Below are 17,165 nucleotides of genomic sequence, written 5' to 3'. Positions count from 1 at the left end.
TCTACCCGTATTAACTTGAACCCAGGGAGGGATTATTCACGGCAAGATACCTCTTCTCCTGGATATGCAATACAGATGATGTGGATCGTCGTAAATAAAGTTTGTTATCTTCTTCTTTGCCTACTCAATTGATATACAACTTTGACTAATGGGATAATGGTCACAGGGGCTTACGGGGATGCAAGGAACCTGTTCCCCCTTGGGTAAAGTCATCTGTTTTGAATTTCAGTCCTTGGCCTAATTTCTTATCATTATCGTGTACAAGGGGGGTATACGATCCGTAGTTAGTTAATTCAATGCTATTATTTTAGCTGTTGGAATCGAGTCTGAAAAGTTATGCCCCCAAAAGATAATTCTTATCAGCTAAGCCAATATGTCAAAGCTATATCTACCGAGGTGCTATGTTGTAAGTTAATTAGAGCCAGTATACAAACATATGTGCATGTATTGATATTTATATGTATAATACAGGCTGTACACTGCAGTGTATACCTAATAAAACCATTGAATCATGCTTAGTTCATCAGTATTGGATGAAACTTTAGTCTAACCAATATATGAGTACTTGTGTGGGAAATGATTGGGGACAGGAGTGTAGCCAAGGGTGGGGGGGCGAAGGGGGCGACCGCCCCCCCCTTGAGCATATTTTTTTGTATGTTTTTATGATATCGCTTGTAATATCAAGTTTAGATGCAACTTACAAGGCCTGGGAAGTGCCATTTCCAGCAATCTGGGAGACATTTTCAGCGCCTGATTGGGGATGGTGTTTTTAGGAGTGGAATTTATTCCTGGACTCTCCTGTAACATGCAATGATACTATCAATGAATGTAATAGTTGATTACGATATATTTAAGCCGCTGTGTATGTTAGCAACAACACAAGGTCTACTACAGGATAAATTATGTAATAGCATTAAGGACAGTTTATGCTGCTACTACTAATACTACTACTACTCATAGACATATAAAAATAATATTACATCAAATGGATTGAAGCTCCATTTTGGGCTTGCTTTTAAATTTCATAATTTGATTTAAATTTTGTTAAATCAATTCCTATATAAAGCAATATGATATCATTAAAAAATTCAAAGTAATTGGATCTCCTTCTGTCAAATTAAAAGATTATATATGTGATTGCAACCACTTGGCTACTACTGTTCAAAGATTAATATTAATTATTATTGATTTGTTATAGAAAATTTTGTGTCCCACAAATTTTACATAGGATCTTATTGTTCATGTGCAAATGTTCGACAGGTTAATTTTCGATTTTGCTCCTGCTGCAAATTTAGATCGACTTCAATATGTTACAGATTCCCTTTGTAGGTCACTGTTTAACAGTTAAGTATGTTTCCTGCAGATAGTCGCAAATTAAATTTCAGAGTGGCGCTTGAGAGCATATAGAGGTAATCCCATAATTAATCTGTCTTTCAAACTTAAATTCTTCAGTCTTTGTTTAAGACGGATATGACTCAAATCCTACTAGTTTCTCTGAAACTGAATAAAATATGTGTGAGCAAGATTTTTTATCTACTGAAACGTGATATTTCTAATACAGGTATTTATCTTTGTCAGTCAAAGGTAAGTCCTGAAAGGATAGTATTTTAAAATAGCATGAACAGCTTTTTTGCTCATTGTCAATGCAGTATCTTTGAAGAATAAATCCTGTGTTATATTCTGACAAAGACTTTCATATATAATAACTGCATTTTATAGAGATAATTTTCTTCTAATAACCAGCAGTTTCCTAACTTCTATGCATATATTGCTTTGTGTCGTATTCTTTGTAAGTCGAACACAATTGCCATTCATAAATACCACAAATTCAACGGATTGAATAGGCCCACGGCACGCTATATATATGCCCACTCAAAAGTTTAATAGAAACTATAATGAATTTTATTGTTTCAGCTCAAGAGCTGTCTGTTGTACTTTTATCTTTTATAATTCAAGACCCTACAAAGACCCTACAAAGACCCCAAAAAGACCCTAAAAGACCCTACCAAGCTGATCGGGAAATTTGAGTCGGTTCAAAAAAGTTGCAACTTTAAGACGAAGTGCATTGACAGTGACATACATTGGAAGTATGGTTATGTGATTAAAGGTATGCTCTAGCAATGTATATAAACTTACAAGGTATATGTTAGTACTACACAATGGCATCTGCCGGGGGGGGGGAGGGGGGAGGAAGGGCGAAGACCACAAAAGGAGGGATACTGTACAGTATGTTACATAGTTCCATAGCTCAATATAAAGGAAACTAAACACATACAGTAGCTGTGTATGATATTGTAGGAGAGATAGAATCCTATAGTATGCTCATGCACCCCTAAATTGATAATGATCCAGTACATTTGAAGTTTATAATGAAATATGAGCATTAATGATGTTGAGTTAAAAAAATGTTGAGAAAAATAAAATGATCTTATGAGACTATTTTGCTTCATATATATAAGTGTAGTCACTTACTGTATGTATCAGTGGGGACAACAGATTTTGATTATAGGCCTACTGTGTATATAACTATAACTGCATTTTGTGTGTACCTGAATTTACCTGCATAGACATGTTAGTGGGTTGCATGGTCAATAGTGTGTGTGTGCATGCTATTACTGCAGTATGCAGTAAAGTATACTGTGTCATTATTCCCACAATGGTAAAACTTCAATTCATAGTCTGAAATTGAAAAAGACATTGGAAATCTCACTATGTATCCTCCACACACTGTGCTGTGTCCCATTTGTTTGAAATGAAAACCATAAAAACCACAAAATTGGTTCCAGCTATGGAATCACAAAATTGCCTTGAAACACCACGAACCAGGCATCACTAGGAGTAATGCTCTGAAGATATATATCTCCCCCAGGCTTGGTGAGTGAAGCCAACACATCTTCATAAGAGAAAAGTAGGTTTATTATCCTAAGGGTCAAAACTGGTTCCACCTTTAGAAGTAGGGGTAATACATTCAACACGTTTCTAATGTCGGGTGTATATCTTGCAGAAATCCCACAATTGTTCTTTTATGGTGTACTATCATAATATGTTTTGTATTTGGCCTTAACTTGGCTAGATAGTCAAATAATGGGTCACTGTTGCACATACTTCAACATGCATTTTTCTGCCACCCTCAGAGCTCACTTGGAGACTCGCCAGAACCCTTTTATGGTGCTAAAATTTTGGGGGCAATGCCTACGATCTAATTTGAAGAACATTAAATTAACATTGTGATGGGCACCCCAGCAAACAAATGGTTATACAGAGATTGCCACCAACTAATGGCTGGTAACTCAGTTGCTAGGGACAGGGGTACGTTTGAAACCCCAAGGTCACTGGTCCCAGTCCTGTTCTAGCCCCAAATTACCTTTGCTCTTTTTCAAGGTTGAATGAGAGAAATAAAAACTTTCTGGTAAATGGTCATAAAGTATTGTATTTGCAATTGTTTCTTTGATAATATAGGCAGCTATGGACAGTGAGCATCATCAAACCTAATTGTATTGTGTTTTTGTATAATTTTTGCATTCATTTTGTGGTAAGAATATCTATTGTAGTTTTTACTGTCATAAAAGTGTTTATCTTTGTTATGTTGCACTCTGATCAAGAATTAATATTCAGGGCATAAAATGTCAGTATAATATTTGTTTACCTGTGGTCATGTGATTTCTTTGTTAGATCATAGATTTACACGAAAGCTTCTTTAACCTAATTTTGTTTCTATTTACAGATGCAGGAGGAGAATTTAGCTCAAGATCAAATAGTTTTTCATCACAGTTGAACTCCATAGCAGATCATTTAAATAAAAAGTAAGTTTTTGTTCCTTTTACATAGATCCTAATTACCAATTTTAAATTCTTGAGCATGCTCAGCTACAGTTTATATCACCTTAAAGTTGTTACCGTAGCTGTTCATGAATTTTCAAATTCTTCACGTGAATAAAAATTATCAAAATGTAAAATCATGTATATTTTATCTTATAACCAATTGCTTGTGATTGGGGAGTTATTTTCTTGAGATTTTATCTAAGTAGTGCAGAGGTGCGTCCAAGTTCTACCGATCATGTTTGATGGGATATGTTAGAAACTTAGAAAACAAAACTGATAGAGGTCCTGCCAGAAACCTTCACCTTCTTAGTAGCACTTTGTACCTGACAAGTCCAACTTTTGACCCAATATTCCACCGCCAAATCAAGCATTATGTACTGGTCAATCTCCAACTGAAACCAAGCTACAACAAAAGAGCAAAAAGAAGGGATAATCCTCACCCAGATCCCGTCACCCACAAAAACTTTTGAACTTAAAGGGTGTAAAAAGTTGGAGTTTCTTTTCACATCAGGATAAAATGGTAAACTCTTGTTGAAAGTAAAGTACCCTACCAAAACCCAGGTCACTAAAGCTGCTGCTACTGCTTGTGTGCAGATCAGAATCAAGGTTGCTTGCTCCCTTCTTCAACGACTTGGTAGGTGAAGGGCCGGCCACAATGGGGTGTAGAAGAAGCACCCGAATGCTTCACTGTGTTAATGCCAGAAGAAGCTTACCAAGATAAAGCCGCAAAGAAGCTTATATGACTTTTTTTCAAGAATCAGACAATAGGATTTAGTAGAATAGTGCATTGATAGGACCAAAGTTCCAGAGTTTTTTTTTGCTTTGGCTGATATTGTTATATGGTAGAGAAAGAAGAACACCTTGTGCAGTCCTGTGGTGGAAAGTTCAGTCAAAGAAATGTAATCAGAGAGAAACTGAGGTTTATCATCTTTGCAGTATCTATGAACACATAGCAAAAACCAAGAAGTGAATTACAATATATATGGATATGTGGGAGTAACAACCAGAGTCGGCCAAGAGTAAGGGGTCGGTTAACCCGGGAAGTGAGGCAGTGGGTCACAGTGCTAAAATTGTTATCAAATTTTGTAGACTAGTTGAAAAGGGAGGAATATATGTTGAATGGATGCCAGCAGCCATATAATTGTCCTTTACAAATACCCAATCTAGTAAGTTTTTGATATCCATGAATAAAAGGTTGCAGTGCACAATAGAACAGACAGTATTGTCAAATATGTCTAATATTCTAAATGGTCTAAACATCTAAAAGATTAATATGAGTGCCATGTATATTTCACTCACAAATTCTATCCAGATTTGAGTACAATGTCTTTTCTGTAAAATTGTTTTTATTTCAGCATAAAAGCCAGTAAAACTGAAAGAACCGACGGCTCCGACAAAGCCAAGAGCCGGAGAAAGCGGTTCAAGTCTTACGAACATTTCTTGGAATTGATGGTCGTAGCCGATAGTAAAATGGTGGACCACCACGGCGATAACGTCCAACATTATATACTGACTTTGATATCTATGGTGAGTCCTCATTACTTGTCTGTCAGTGTCTAGCCACGCTTAATTTATTATTCATTCATACTTAGTAAAGATTCCTAAATCCTATTGGTCCATTCAGGTCAGCTGACCGTGGTTAATCCTATGAGTAACGCACGGTAAAATTATGGGGCATCACTTTAATAAATCTTTGGTTATATGTAACCAAAAAATGTTTTGTTTTATGATTTTTCCCCTACACAAATGGTAGTGTATGAATGAACGGGGTTAATCAACGGTCTAGCGTGCGTTACTCACATGATTAATGCACGACGGGTGTTAATGCTATCTCTGGAAGCACTCGGGCTCCACCCTCATGCATCGCTTGCATTATCCCCCGATCGTGCATTAATCCTGTGAGTAACGCACGCTAGACGGTTGATTAACCCCTTATTAATATTATTATTATTATTAGCTGAGAAGCCGTAATATGTTCGTAGATTACAGCTAAATCCATTTAAAATACGTTATAAATGGAAGCTGTGGTAAGTTACAAAAGTATGGATGGACTGTTTGAGATATGAATTTGGCAGAGAAGGAAGGACAATCCACAATCCAACTGTATTTAATGAGATTATAAGCTTCCAATCTAGATATTAGTTATGTCATGCCTATCTTTCCTCTTCAGAAAATAATTAATGATAGATGTAAACATTCTAGACCGTATAAAAGGTTGAACCATTTGTGGCTCAAAGATGTCATGTGTAGACTTGATCAAGTCTTCCGTCTCGTGTACGTAAGGGAGGACCATTAAAAAAGTCTGATATCTTTCAAACAGAATCAGATTTTACATCTAAGTTGTGTGGGGAATGTGATCTTTATATAAAGTATCTCCATGAGCTTAAACAATGATGACGTTGTTTTTCCTTCAAAGGTCTAGGGACACCTAACCAATTTGCTTCCATATTCAGTGCATTTGTAGTGTGTGGTAATCTCATGCAAAATCTGTTGAAAGTTTTTGAAAAGCTCTTTTCGTTTCCAAGATATACACATTTGAAGTTTTGATTAATCTGGTAAGCATTATGTGCAAGTTATGACATTGAGTGTAGCACTCATCAAAATTTCTTATTTTATTAGCCCTTAATAAGTGAACCCCTAATAACAAGCCCACATATATCATTTGAAAAATGTGATGTTCCTCTTTTCAAAGATGACAATAAAATATTTCCAATAAATTGCCTTAGGCCACAAACCTAAGTTCAGTGTACTTGAAACGAAGGTTGTAAAAACAAAGGAATAATGTAACAGGCAGTCATTCCCTTTACATCACTAATGTGAATAATTAACTAATATTTATTCATAAATGAAGCTAGAATTAAGAAAAGACTTTATAATGCCTATGAGAGTGATCAGGACATTGTTGTTCCTCTGTCATCATAAATCTTTAAGAATTAAGCAATTTGATTCCCACAGTAGCCTCAATTTTGCGAAAAGGCATTTGACAATGTTGCACATTGCTGAGGTCACAATGTTATTTACTTCGTTCCCCACTTACCTGTCTCCCCACAACCTATGCACCGCATTTCGCGAAAATTTTCCTAACTCCGAAAAACACAGTGAGACACTTTGTGGGTAGAAAAATGAAGGAAGGCCATTAGGGCCAGTGAGGGTGTACAGTGTTAAAAGATTACCAGGGCATTCTAGACACGGTAGAATGCGGTGCATAGGTTGTGGGGAGACAGGTAAGTGGGTCACTCGTAAATATATAAACCAGTAAGTTTTATAATGTTGAGGTTACATTGTTACATGCTGTTGAGGTTACAATGTTGCTGAGGTTACATTGTTGAGGTTACAGTGTTGTTGAGGTTACAGTGTTGTTGAGTTTAGTAACCTCAGGTTACATTGTTGAGGTCACAATGTTGTTGAGGTTTCATTGTTACATGTTGTTGAGGTTACAGTGTTGCTGAGGTTACATTGTTGAGGTCAATGTTGTTGAGGTTACATTGTTGAGGTCAAAATTACATCTGCAGTGATAGCATCCCTTTATATTGTTTGTCTCTGATGCTTGTTCAGTATGCATACAGTAAGCTGTCTTCAAATAAGTATGTCTTACCTGCCAAAAGATTGTCCTCTCCCCCCCCCCGTACCCCTGCATCCCCAGGTTCCCCATTCTATTTCTTCCCAACCTCTAACCTGTCTTTCTGTAAATCCATGGATTAGTCATATTCCTGTGATTGGATCAGTCTCAAGTAACATTCCTATCGGTCAGATGAAAGTTGGTTCACGATATAACTAACTAAAGACTTTTATATATTATATACTGGTTACAGCTTTGTACAGACTTTTAAAAGCAACTTTAAGACTTTTGAAACCTAGATTAGATTGTTAGATCTTGTTTTTATTTTACATGAATAAGTAAATATTGACCTTGAATTGACCTCTACAAGTGTAGACAGTCTAATATTTCACTTACTGATTAATTTTTTTAGAGAGCTTTTGTCAGGTATTCTTGTCATACATGATACAAGTAACAGACAGGGTCCCAAAGATCCCGCCCTGGGGGTTGAAATCAGATTGTTTCTTTGGAGTGATTGTTTACTTGCTGCGGGCGAAATGTCTTGTCTGAGGGGTGAACATGTGTTCGGTACACAGAGATTTGTTGCGTTTCCATTGTTGTTCTCTGAAAGTTCACATGTTTGATATGTAAGAAGAAAATATGATTTCTCTCCCAAGTGCAAGTAGGACCAGAGGCTTTATATTCTTGGTGTTATTCCTAACAACCTGTTAAAAAAGAAGGCATCTTAGAAGAAAAGAGGGGGGGGGGGGGAGGGGGAGGAATGACAAAAGAAAGTATATTATGAAATGTAATGAATATAATGATCTGGTTACTTGATGGGAAAAAAATGCTATAAAGAAAAGGAAGAAAAAAAAAAGTGACAATTCTCTTTTTTAATTACTATTTAGCTGTGCACTTGAGTGATAAAGAGGTTAGAAATTATGGATGACACATGAGTAGAAACAACACACTGAAGCATAAAACCATGCAATAGAAGGATAAACATTATGAATCATATCTTGGTTTTATTATACAAATGCACAGAATGTAAGTGATCAATCGACTTCATGTTCAAAACACAAGATGGTTTTACCTATCGTAGTAGTAGTAGTAGTATACGACATCCCTGTATTTAAAACTACCTATAGCTATCCAAGTAGATTGTTGTTAGACTTGGTGTGACGTAGTTTAAAATGACTTTTTCTTAATCTTGTTTGATGTTTTGACCATGCACTTAAGACCCAAGCTTAAAAATCGGGCCAACTGCTGACCTGGTGTAATTAGGGGAATGCTAATCTTTTGCAAGTTTGGTGGCCCGTAATTCTTCTAAACAATAAATAAATAACAGAAATACTTAGAGTTTAGATAAATGATTACAGTTTACCTCTGTTTAGATGTAAAATAACATAAAAAACAGAATAAAATGGTTTAAGCTCATTAGGAACTCTCAAAACAATTAAGGGGGTTTGCTTTCCGGAGGAAAAGTTTACCCAGGTGTGACCTGAGAGAACTAATTGCTTTATCTGTCACATTTATCAACCGGGCACCTTATATTTGTGGTCGTACGAATGTGTGCTGTTAGGATTTGGGAAATGTGTGGGGCTGTTTTTAGTCTCTTTATACATATGTTTACTGTCTATTTACCTCAGAAAAAACAAAACAGTTAGCTTTTAGCTGGTAGTGTTTAAGTAGAGCATCTTGTATCCACCCCCCCTCACTTCCCCTGGTGATTCCCATCATTACAGAATGTATCCAGAAATCAAGGAATTTTATCTGCTATACATCACCACAAATGTTGCAGTCCTCTGACATCTGCATCTCCCTACTGGAACTTAAGTCTTTATAAGTTGTTTGCGGCAACTTGTTCATGAAGTCGATTTATTAGTCAATTCATATTGTAACACATACTAATCATTATTATACCCTGAAGTTACTGATGTATCATGAATCAAATTATAACTGAGTGAACTGATGTTGTATCTCATGTACGATATATTCACAGGTAAGAACTCATGTCCTCAATGTGTTCCACGTTTCCATGACGATATCAGTCAATCGTCTGACTGGCCTTAACATAAAAGTGTCAGCCATAACCCCGATTTATTTAATCGTGCATCAAAAGTTCTGACTTTCAGGTTTTGTACAAATTTATTCAAAACTTGGAATGCAATTGATTACCTTCATGTTTCAACAGTAGTAATATAATATATATATAAACTCAAACAGTATGGAATTTCAAAAGTACTGGTAATTTATTTTGTGGCTGTCCCTATAGGTAATCCAGCAGCACAAAGAACCGTGTCAGGTTTTAGTCACCTATTATATACGATAATTCACACCTTTCTGTTTACCCTCGTCGCCTTCAATTGTTCTTTGATCTAGACTGTTTCTGATATTTTTGGGTTGAAAATTCTTCTGGATGATGTAATTATAGGCTAATATTTAAAGAGGGCAAGTTCAGTAGTGTTCATCTTTTGTAATTACCGCTGTATAGGTCGACAACAATGGAACCGAGTGCTAATAGCCGGCTATGTGCGGTTTACGACTGTCTAATGGACGGTATATTGTGGCAATTAACAAAGTTTCTTTTACATATCAGGAGGCTTCTACTGCGGCTTTGTCATATCCAAATTATGGTGTAGTCTCTGAGAAAATAAACTCACAATAATGCTTTGTGTGTATATATATATGTGTCCTTGCACTCAACAACAAGGGTATTTAGTACTAAGCTTATAGATACAGTGTTAAATTTCAGTCCTTTTACAGTGCTACATTACACACACACACACAAAGTCATAATAAAATAAATTTGAACTAAGGGAGGGTGTGGGGGTGGGGGTGGGGGAAGGGGAAAATAAACGGGAGAATGAAAAGAGAACAAAGAACATACCTGGAGCCCTCCTTCAGGGAATAATTTAATGTTCAAATTTGGTGTCGCAGATTTGAATTCTCTGAATTCTCACTCTTGTTTGAAATACTATGATTCCTGCGTGAAAAAAAAAAAAATTACTATGCATCTTTGGACAAGTTTGTATAGCAATTTGACCATTTTTGAGAAGCATATTGCTCATACTGGATAAATTATTCCCCTGCTCTTAGTTCCCCTCTGCAAACATGGAGCTCTATACAGTAGCAAGGAATACAGGTTATGTGAATCTGATCCTGTCTTTCTGGTCTATACAAGTACTCTCCTATACAAGAAATCTCTCTTCATGTTTGAATATCCATAAGTGAATGTAAATCCAGTCAAATTTGTTTTAAACCAAGTCTGAAATAAATGTGTCTCACAGAATGCCTTGTGTAATTAAGAAAACTTTTAAATTGATATTTGTCAAAGATGATTTAAAGAGAGCTGTTTGTACGTAGATGTTTGCACATTTTCACATGCCATGTAAGTGCTAAAGTAGTAAATACCTTCAGAACACCAACTGCTCATATTTGTTCAAATGGCTACAAAAAAAACTTGTATATTAATGTGTATGAGACAATTACTGTAGTATTCTCAATTGTAGCATACATACTGTACAGTATATATTATAAATTTGACAAACTTGCACACATAAATATTTAATCTTGTCAATTACACCTATTTGATTCCTTTGATTTTGATGTGAAATTCAGTTAACATTTTTTGTCAGAGCTTGCCTTAAAGTGTACAACTAATAGATTAAGGCCTCAAAAAAAGTGCCTAAAATTGCCAGATTTTGCTTGTATTAGGGGAAAACACTAGCATATATATATATATGCATAAGAGAAATGTGCATCAAATTTACAATACTGATAATGATAATAACAATAAATAATCCTGCAAGCTTCCAGTCTTCCGACCGGGCATTGCCATCTGTAAAAAATTTAAAAAAAAAATGGAATGATACTTTTGGTGCAACCTGTCTTTGATCAGCTTACAAACAGTATACTGTACTAGTGTACTGTCCAAGTATTCACTTTCGGATATCTAAAAAAGAAATTTCATATGAGAATAAATTGGTAACAGTGAATTAAATCTGGTAATTATACTATAATCTTCAAACACAATTTGTGTAATTAAATTGTGACCTATAAGTTGTGACCAAAAGCCATTTTCCCAAGATTTTTATGTTGCATGCTTAACTAAACACAGCAGCAATAGTAGCGAAATCTATGACTTTGTCACACTTCTGTGGTTTTATAAAAATTCGGTTATATCCAGATGGTAACCAGGAGGTGGACAGGTCACTTGTACTGATGATGATGATAGTCTACGGTAGTTTAGCAATAACATTTTTTTTTTCTGGCATTCAGCAAAAAAAAGGAGGCTTCAATATTCACAATTCGATTTGATTCTTCAATTTCTGTGGCAAAGATGTACCCCAGATGTTATTCATAAGAAGAGTAGAGTTGATCAAAGTTATAATAAATGTTAGAGGATGTGACATTTGGATCCTAGTTCCAGTGTTAAGATGGAAATGTCAGGACCTCTAACTTTTACACAACTTTGATCTCTTATATTCTCATCTTGAAGATGTTTAAGTTTTATTTTCTTTCTTCATTTCAGGTTTTTTTCTCTTTTTTTTCTTTATGAAGAAGACTCCAGGATTAATAATGTTTTGACCTCATGGCTTTTATACATTTATCAACACAGACTTCTTATAATGTCTACAGATTTAGCATGCAGTTCATGGTGAACATTGTTTGCTCTCAGTAATCCAAATTTTCAGATATTCATTCTCCTAGACTTTTAGGACCAAAATATCACTGGCATCGAAGTTATAAACACAAATAACGATTGACTATTCTATAGTCGTCTACATTGATGTGTATTTTTGTTTTCTTTGCAGGTCGACAGAATATTCCGAGATCGTACGATAGGGAACAGCATAAATTTGGTTCTAGTACAGAGGGTGATATTGCTACCTAAAAGTGAGGTGAGGATGAACGTAATACATGGTCTTAAACATTTATTAAAATGCATTACGAATGTTGTATTAACCAGGTCAAGGGTCTTAAATTATATCTCCGAGTCCTGAAAGATAGAACGAGATATCGTATCTGGATCCCGATTCCAAAAAGCACCCAGAGACTTGATCTGGGTAAGGTTAAAAAGGTTCTCGTTTGAAGTCAGTTTCACAGTGTTGTGAGTTGGTATTGTACATGTAAGCTCATACAGGAAAGGCCCTGTTCACGTTTGACCATGTGCTTGGTGTTGAACACTGGGCTCAAGGTCTGATTTGTAATATTGTAAACCCCGAACAGACCCCGTGATTTGAACCGTGTGATAGACTAGGGTTTGTGGGAGGATCAAATTTTGTAACGGAGACGCAGCTCTGGGTTGAAGCAGGATCAGAGTTGACCTATAATTTTCTATTGTCGTCTGTTACCTGTAATTTACATAGTAAAAATATCGCTCACTGTTTTGGGGCCTTTTCTGCTAGTAAACTAGCCTTTTACTCTCCTGTTTGTTGATGGCGAGCACAGGGTCTGATACCGAGTACAGGCTCTCATGTAAACTTACATCGGTTTGCAAACAATCGATCTTGTATGAATTCTGAACACGGAGAGCACAGTTTCTCATCCTCGGTGTGGACCCGCAGGCCTAAGCCAGCAAAATGCTGTGACATTGCTACGACCTGCTTCCTTTGTGTGTTTACAAGTTCAGTTGCCAGTTAGTAAATCAGTAAGCTCCCATTTAAAGCAACATGTTACCTTGAAATTCTTCTGCTTTCATATTAGAAGGTAACAAACTAATCAAGTTTCCAGGTCAAGGAAAAGGTGCTGAGAACCAAAAAATTCTGCCTTTTTTTTTACTTACATAAATATTTGATACAGTTGTTAAAACTCCATCATTTGGGCTGTACGCGAGTAATGACGTCAGTCATAAGCTCATTGGAACAAACTTAAACTGTTTACTAATACTCACTAGTTAACTTTTTGCCAGAAGAAATGCAAAATCCAACAGCTCTATCTAATATGTGTGCATTATTTAAGTTGCAATTTGCTTTTCTGCATGGACACCATTTGGCAGGTCAATGGTCTAGAAGTAGAAGGTATTGGGGAAACTACTCACCGACCATACCCTACGAGCTGCTTCTTAAAAAGTACAGCTCTTTAATTAGCGTAAGAATGTAAAATCTGATTATCAAACCAGGTCATAAAACAACCATTGGGACCCAACAGATGTGACCTCGCCGACGGGCTGTAGGAAACAAAACAAATGAAAGAAAGTTCGATACAACAAAACCGTACTGTCACACGGTACGAATATTTTAGGGTCTATTAGAAACCGTATAAAGAAACGGTATCCTTTTGTGCTCGGTAGGGCATATAGGGTTATATATGCAAGAAGGTGTCATCTCCATTGTTCGTCCGGCAAGTTCTGGTTCGGTCTGTCTATTAGGGATCGACAGGTTTGTCGTTCCTTTTGACACATCTTCATTTTACACGTCGTCGCCGGCAACCGGCGGTCATCATTGGGAAGGAAGGAAACGGGGTCTCTTCTTTTCATGTGAGATTTGCATAGCTAAAGATAAAGCAGCTATCAAGAAGTGTCAAGTCTATGGATATAGATGGTTGGATGATCGAGACTGCCGATCTGGTTGTTATTAGAACCGACACCCACGGTAGTGTGACTTTAACACCAGCGCTGTTAGATCAAAGCTATGGAATGCCAACAGACAGACCATAGATAGGACATTTTTTTCTGAAAGATACATCCTTAGTCTAAGCACTGGGTATTCAAAGTGGGTGTCGAGACTCTTTATATGGTCTCCAACAAATTTTGGAGGGAAAATTGGAAGGAAAAAAATGCTTATAATATTTGCAAAAAGTAACCATTTTGCAACTATAAGCTGCTTAAATCATATACAATAATATCTCAAAGGGAAGAGGTATACCTCCTCCCCTGAATGATCGCCATGATTGTGAAGATTATGATTAGCCTCTCTTCCTCATAGAGAGTGGCAGAAGGTTTATGAAATATGATGATAATGTTAAAAAATACACATAAATGTATGCTTTAACAATCTGTAAACTGACTCCCAAAGATGTGTTTTCATGGTTTTTGTGTACAACCTACAAGTCTATACAAGGATGACATATATTTAGAGCATACAGATATATACCTCTTTTCGACCGCTTATTGAGCACTTGTTATTCCATACGATATTAGCGTAATATGCCTGATGCCATATATACCATACACAGTATATGTGATTGGTTGGTTGGTTAACACCTTATCTTTAATCATTTTGGATATACAATTGTGCCAAACAACATTTCAAAGATATTGTTTGTTGGTCACTGTATTCATCTTTCAGTGGGAACTGTTGGACTTGGAGGTACCCATCAAGTCTGGGTTATGTGCAATGTTTTTGTTATGATGTTTTGTATGATTTTACCTATATTTTCTTTGGATCTTTGGATATATTTTCAACTTTGATGGGAAAATTTATTCTTAAACCTGCCAAGTTGTGAAATGCCAGTAACAACAATAACAGACATGTTTTCTTGTAGTTTGCATGTTTATCATGTGAAGTGTCCAAATATATCATGTGGGGGTATTTTATCTCTTCTCATTCTGCCAGTGACATGTCAAATTAAGTAATGTAAGGATAGTATATAAATCTTTGAAAGAAATGGAAATATTTAAATTAATGATACAGAATGGTAGTTATAGTGCGTCAGTTAATGCCTCTATCCAAATTTTGCTTACAGTACATTTGTACACCTTTTGCACTGCGTGTGAAATGTGTTGTGATAAGTTCAGGCGTACCGTAGGTACATGTCAACAGCATCTGCAGTATAAAAAGACTAAATTTCTTATTATAAAATTATAAAAGACTAAATTTCAAGTCATATGTCACCCTAACCCCTATCCCTAACCCTATCTGCATTAGGACTTCCCCCAAAATACTAAATATTCGGTATATAAGTCATTCAGGCCCATCCATGCCGGACATATGTTTGAGATGAGGGGTTGAAGGGGGGGGGGGTAAGGGGAGTAGAAATCAGACCAACATTCAGTGGTGCTGGATGAGGGTGGCACCCAAAGTCAGTGTTGCAAAGTTATTGGCGGGTCCCCTCCCTATATCAATGTGTCGATCATTGGTTATATCAAACTTTTTGCATTGTCTGTATTCCAAGGATTACAAATCTATAGCAAAGCAAGTGACAGTTTAACATATATATTCTAGAGCCCAAACGTGGAAACCTTTGTTTAAATACAAAAGGCGGGTATTTGCCAGCTTTCTTATTGGTCGATCACTTGATGATATTTCATGGCATCTTATCCGTGCATCAAAGTGAGATGCAAAATTTTGAAGCTCTGATCGTCAAATAGGTGAGCACTCTAAATCACGGTCTTTAATAATTCAAAGTTATTTCTAACACCTGCCCTTTGAACTGCTGCCGATTCACGAGCGGCTGAGGTGAAATCGAAACTTGGGGTGTGTTTTTCCTCCCCCCAATTCCATGCATGTAAGACTGTTGAGGTTAAATGAAGCATACCAATGTTGTTTTCTATGTAAATATCCAAATTGTAATGCACAAACCAGACTTGTTATGAACAGATGTTCAAAAACACAATTTTTGTTTTGACTGACACTTTAACATTTAAGAGAACTTACAGCTATCATTGTTTGTAAAGATGGTTCATTTTGATACACTATTCAGCATAACTTGTTCTTTGTCTGGCTGGATATTAATTACTGGGATGGCATTTTTTTGCACTTTGAGGGCTCCTCTGGAAAGCAGTGCTTCTGCACTGAGCAGGACTACCCTCATTAAAGATGACAATGATAAAAAAAAATAAAAAAATGTTATGTAAAACTCATGTTCTAGCCTGTTAGACCCCTCACCTGTATGACTCAACAATATAGCCCCATCTCCTCCTCCCCTAGTACCAACATGCACATACATCTGCCTTAGTATCCAGAAATCACCACCCCTTCCAGGCTAATTGGAAAAATACATCTAAACTAGTGAATAACAATGCTATAAAACACTGAAATAAACTGGTTGTATGGAGTATTTTATCCGAAACTTTTATTTTCAGTTTTAATTCAAATTTTATCATATTTTTGAAAATTTCTTAATAACATTATTCATATTTCTGTAATTATCAACTAATAACTTGATTTTAATGTTTCTAACACCTGCCCGCTGAACTGCTGCCGATTCATGTTTGGAAGAAATGAAATCAAAACTTGGGTGAACTTCCACCCCTCCACCCCCCCCCCCCCCCATTCCATCGCATGTAAGAATGTTGATATTAAATAAAGTATACCAATGTTGTTTTCAAGATGTAAATATCCAAAATGTAATGCACAAACCAGACTTGTTATGTGGCAATTTAGAATAATACCAGAAATAGATATTTGTTTTTACTGACACTTTAACATTTAAGAGAACTTACAGCTTTCATTGTTTGTGTAGATGGTACAGGTTTGTTACACTTTTCAACATAACTTGTTCTTTTTGTCTGGCTGGATATTAAAAACTGGAATGGCATTTGTTAGCACTTCTAATGTTATGTAAATTCTTGTTCTAGCTAGTACTATTTTGGTCTTTTTCAACCTGTTCAACTATAAGTATAATGAGTTAATTCATACACACATCAGCCACAACACATAGGAGCTCTCAGATACCACTGTAAATCATTGAAGCTGAAATATTTACTATAGTATTAAAGCTTCAAGAGCTGTTTTTGTCAATTTCCCTACTTACCCCCTTCATTTTGGACCCATTCTGTTTTCAAACAAGGGGTGTATTTGTTACTTCAGATTGATATCTGAAATGCTCAGCGAATGATTTGTGGTCTATTGAAGGGAGGA

At 36.2% G+C, this 17,165-nt stretch overlaps 1 protein-coding gene across 4 annotated transcripts in view; it reads left to right on the top strand.

Annotated features, from left to right (window-relative positions):
- The window catches only part of LOC139961163 (A disintegrin and metalloproteinase with thrombospondin motifs 9-like), a 145,972-nt gene that overhangs the window by 26,220 nt on the left and 102,587 nt on the right, over positions 1–17,165 (top strand). For all 4 annotated transcript variants that reach the window (XM_071960118.1, XM_071960119.1, XM_071960120.1 and 1 more), the window contains exons 4-6: positions 3,725–3,803; positions 5,177–5,348; positions 12,177–12,263. In XM_071960118.1, the coding sequence (XP_071816219.1) occupies positions 3,725–3,803; positions 5,177–5,348; positions 12,177–12,263 (338 nt within the window). The remainder of the gene's footprint in view (positions 1–3,724; positions 3,804–5,176; positions 5,349–12,176; positions 12,264–17,165) is intronic.

Source organism: Apostichopus japonicus, chromosome 20 (assembly GCF_037975245.1).
Source record: "Apostichopus japonicus isolate 1M-3 chromosome 20, ASM3797524v1, whole genome shotgun sequence".
In the NCBI taxonomy this organism is placed as follows: domain Eukaryota; kingdom Metazoa; phylum Echinodermata; class Holothuroidea; order Aspidochirotida; family Stichopodidae; genus Apostichopus; species Apostichopus japonicus.
The sequence above is the reverse complement of the archived record's forward strand: the minus strand, read 5'-3'. Positions and strand labels throughout refer to the sequence as shown.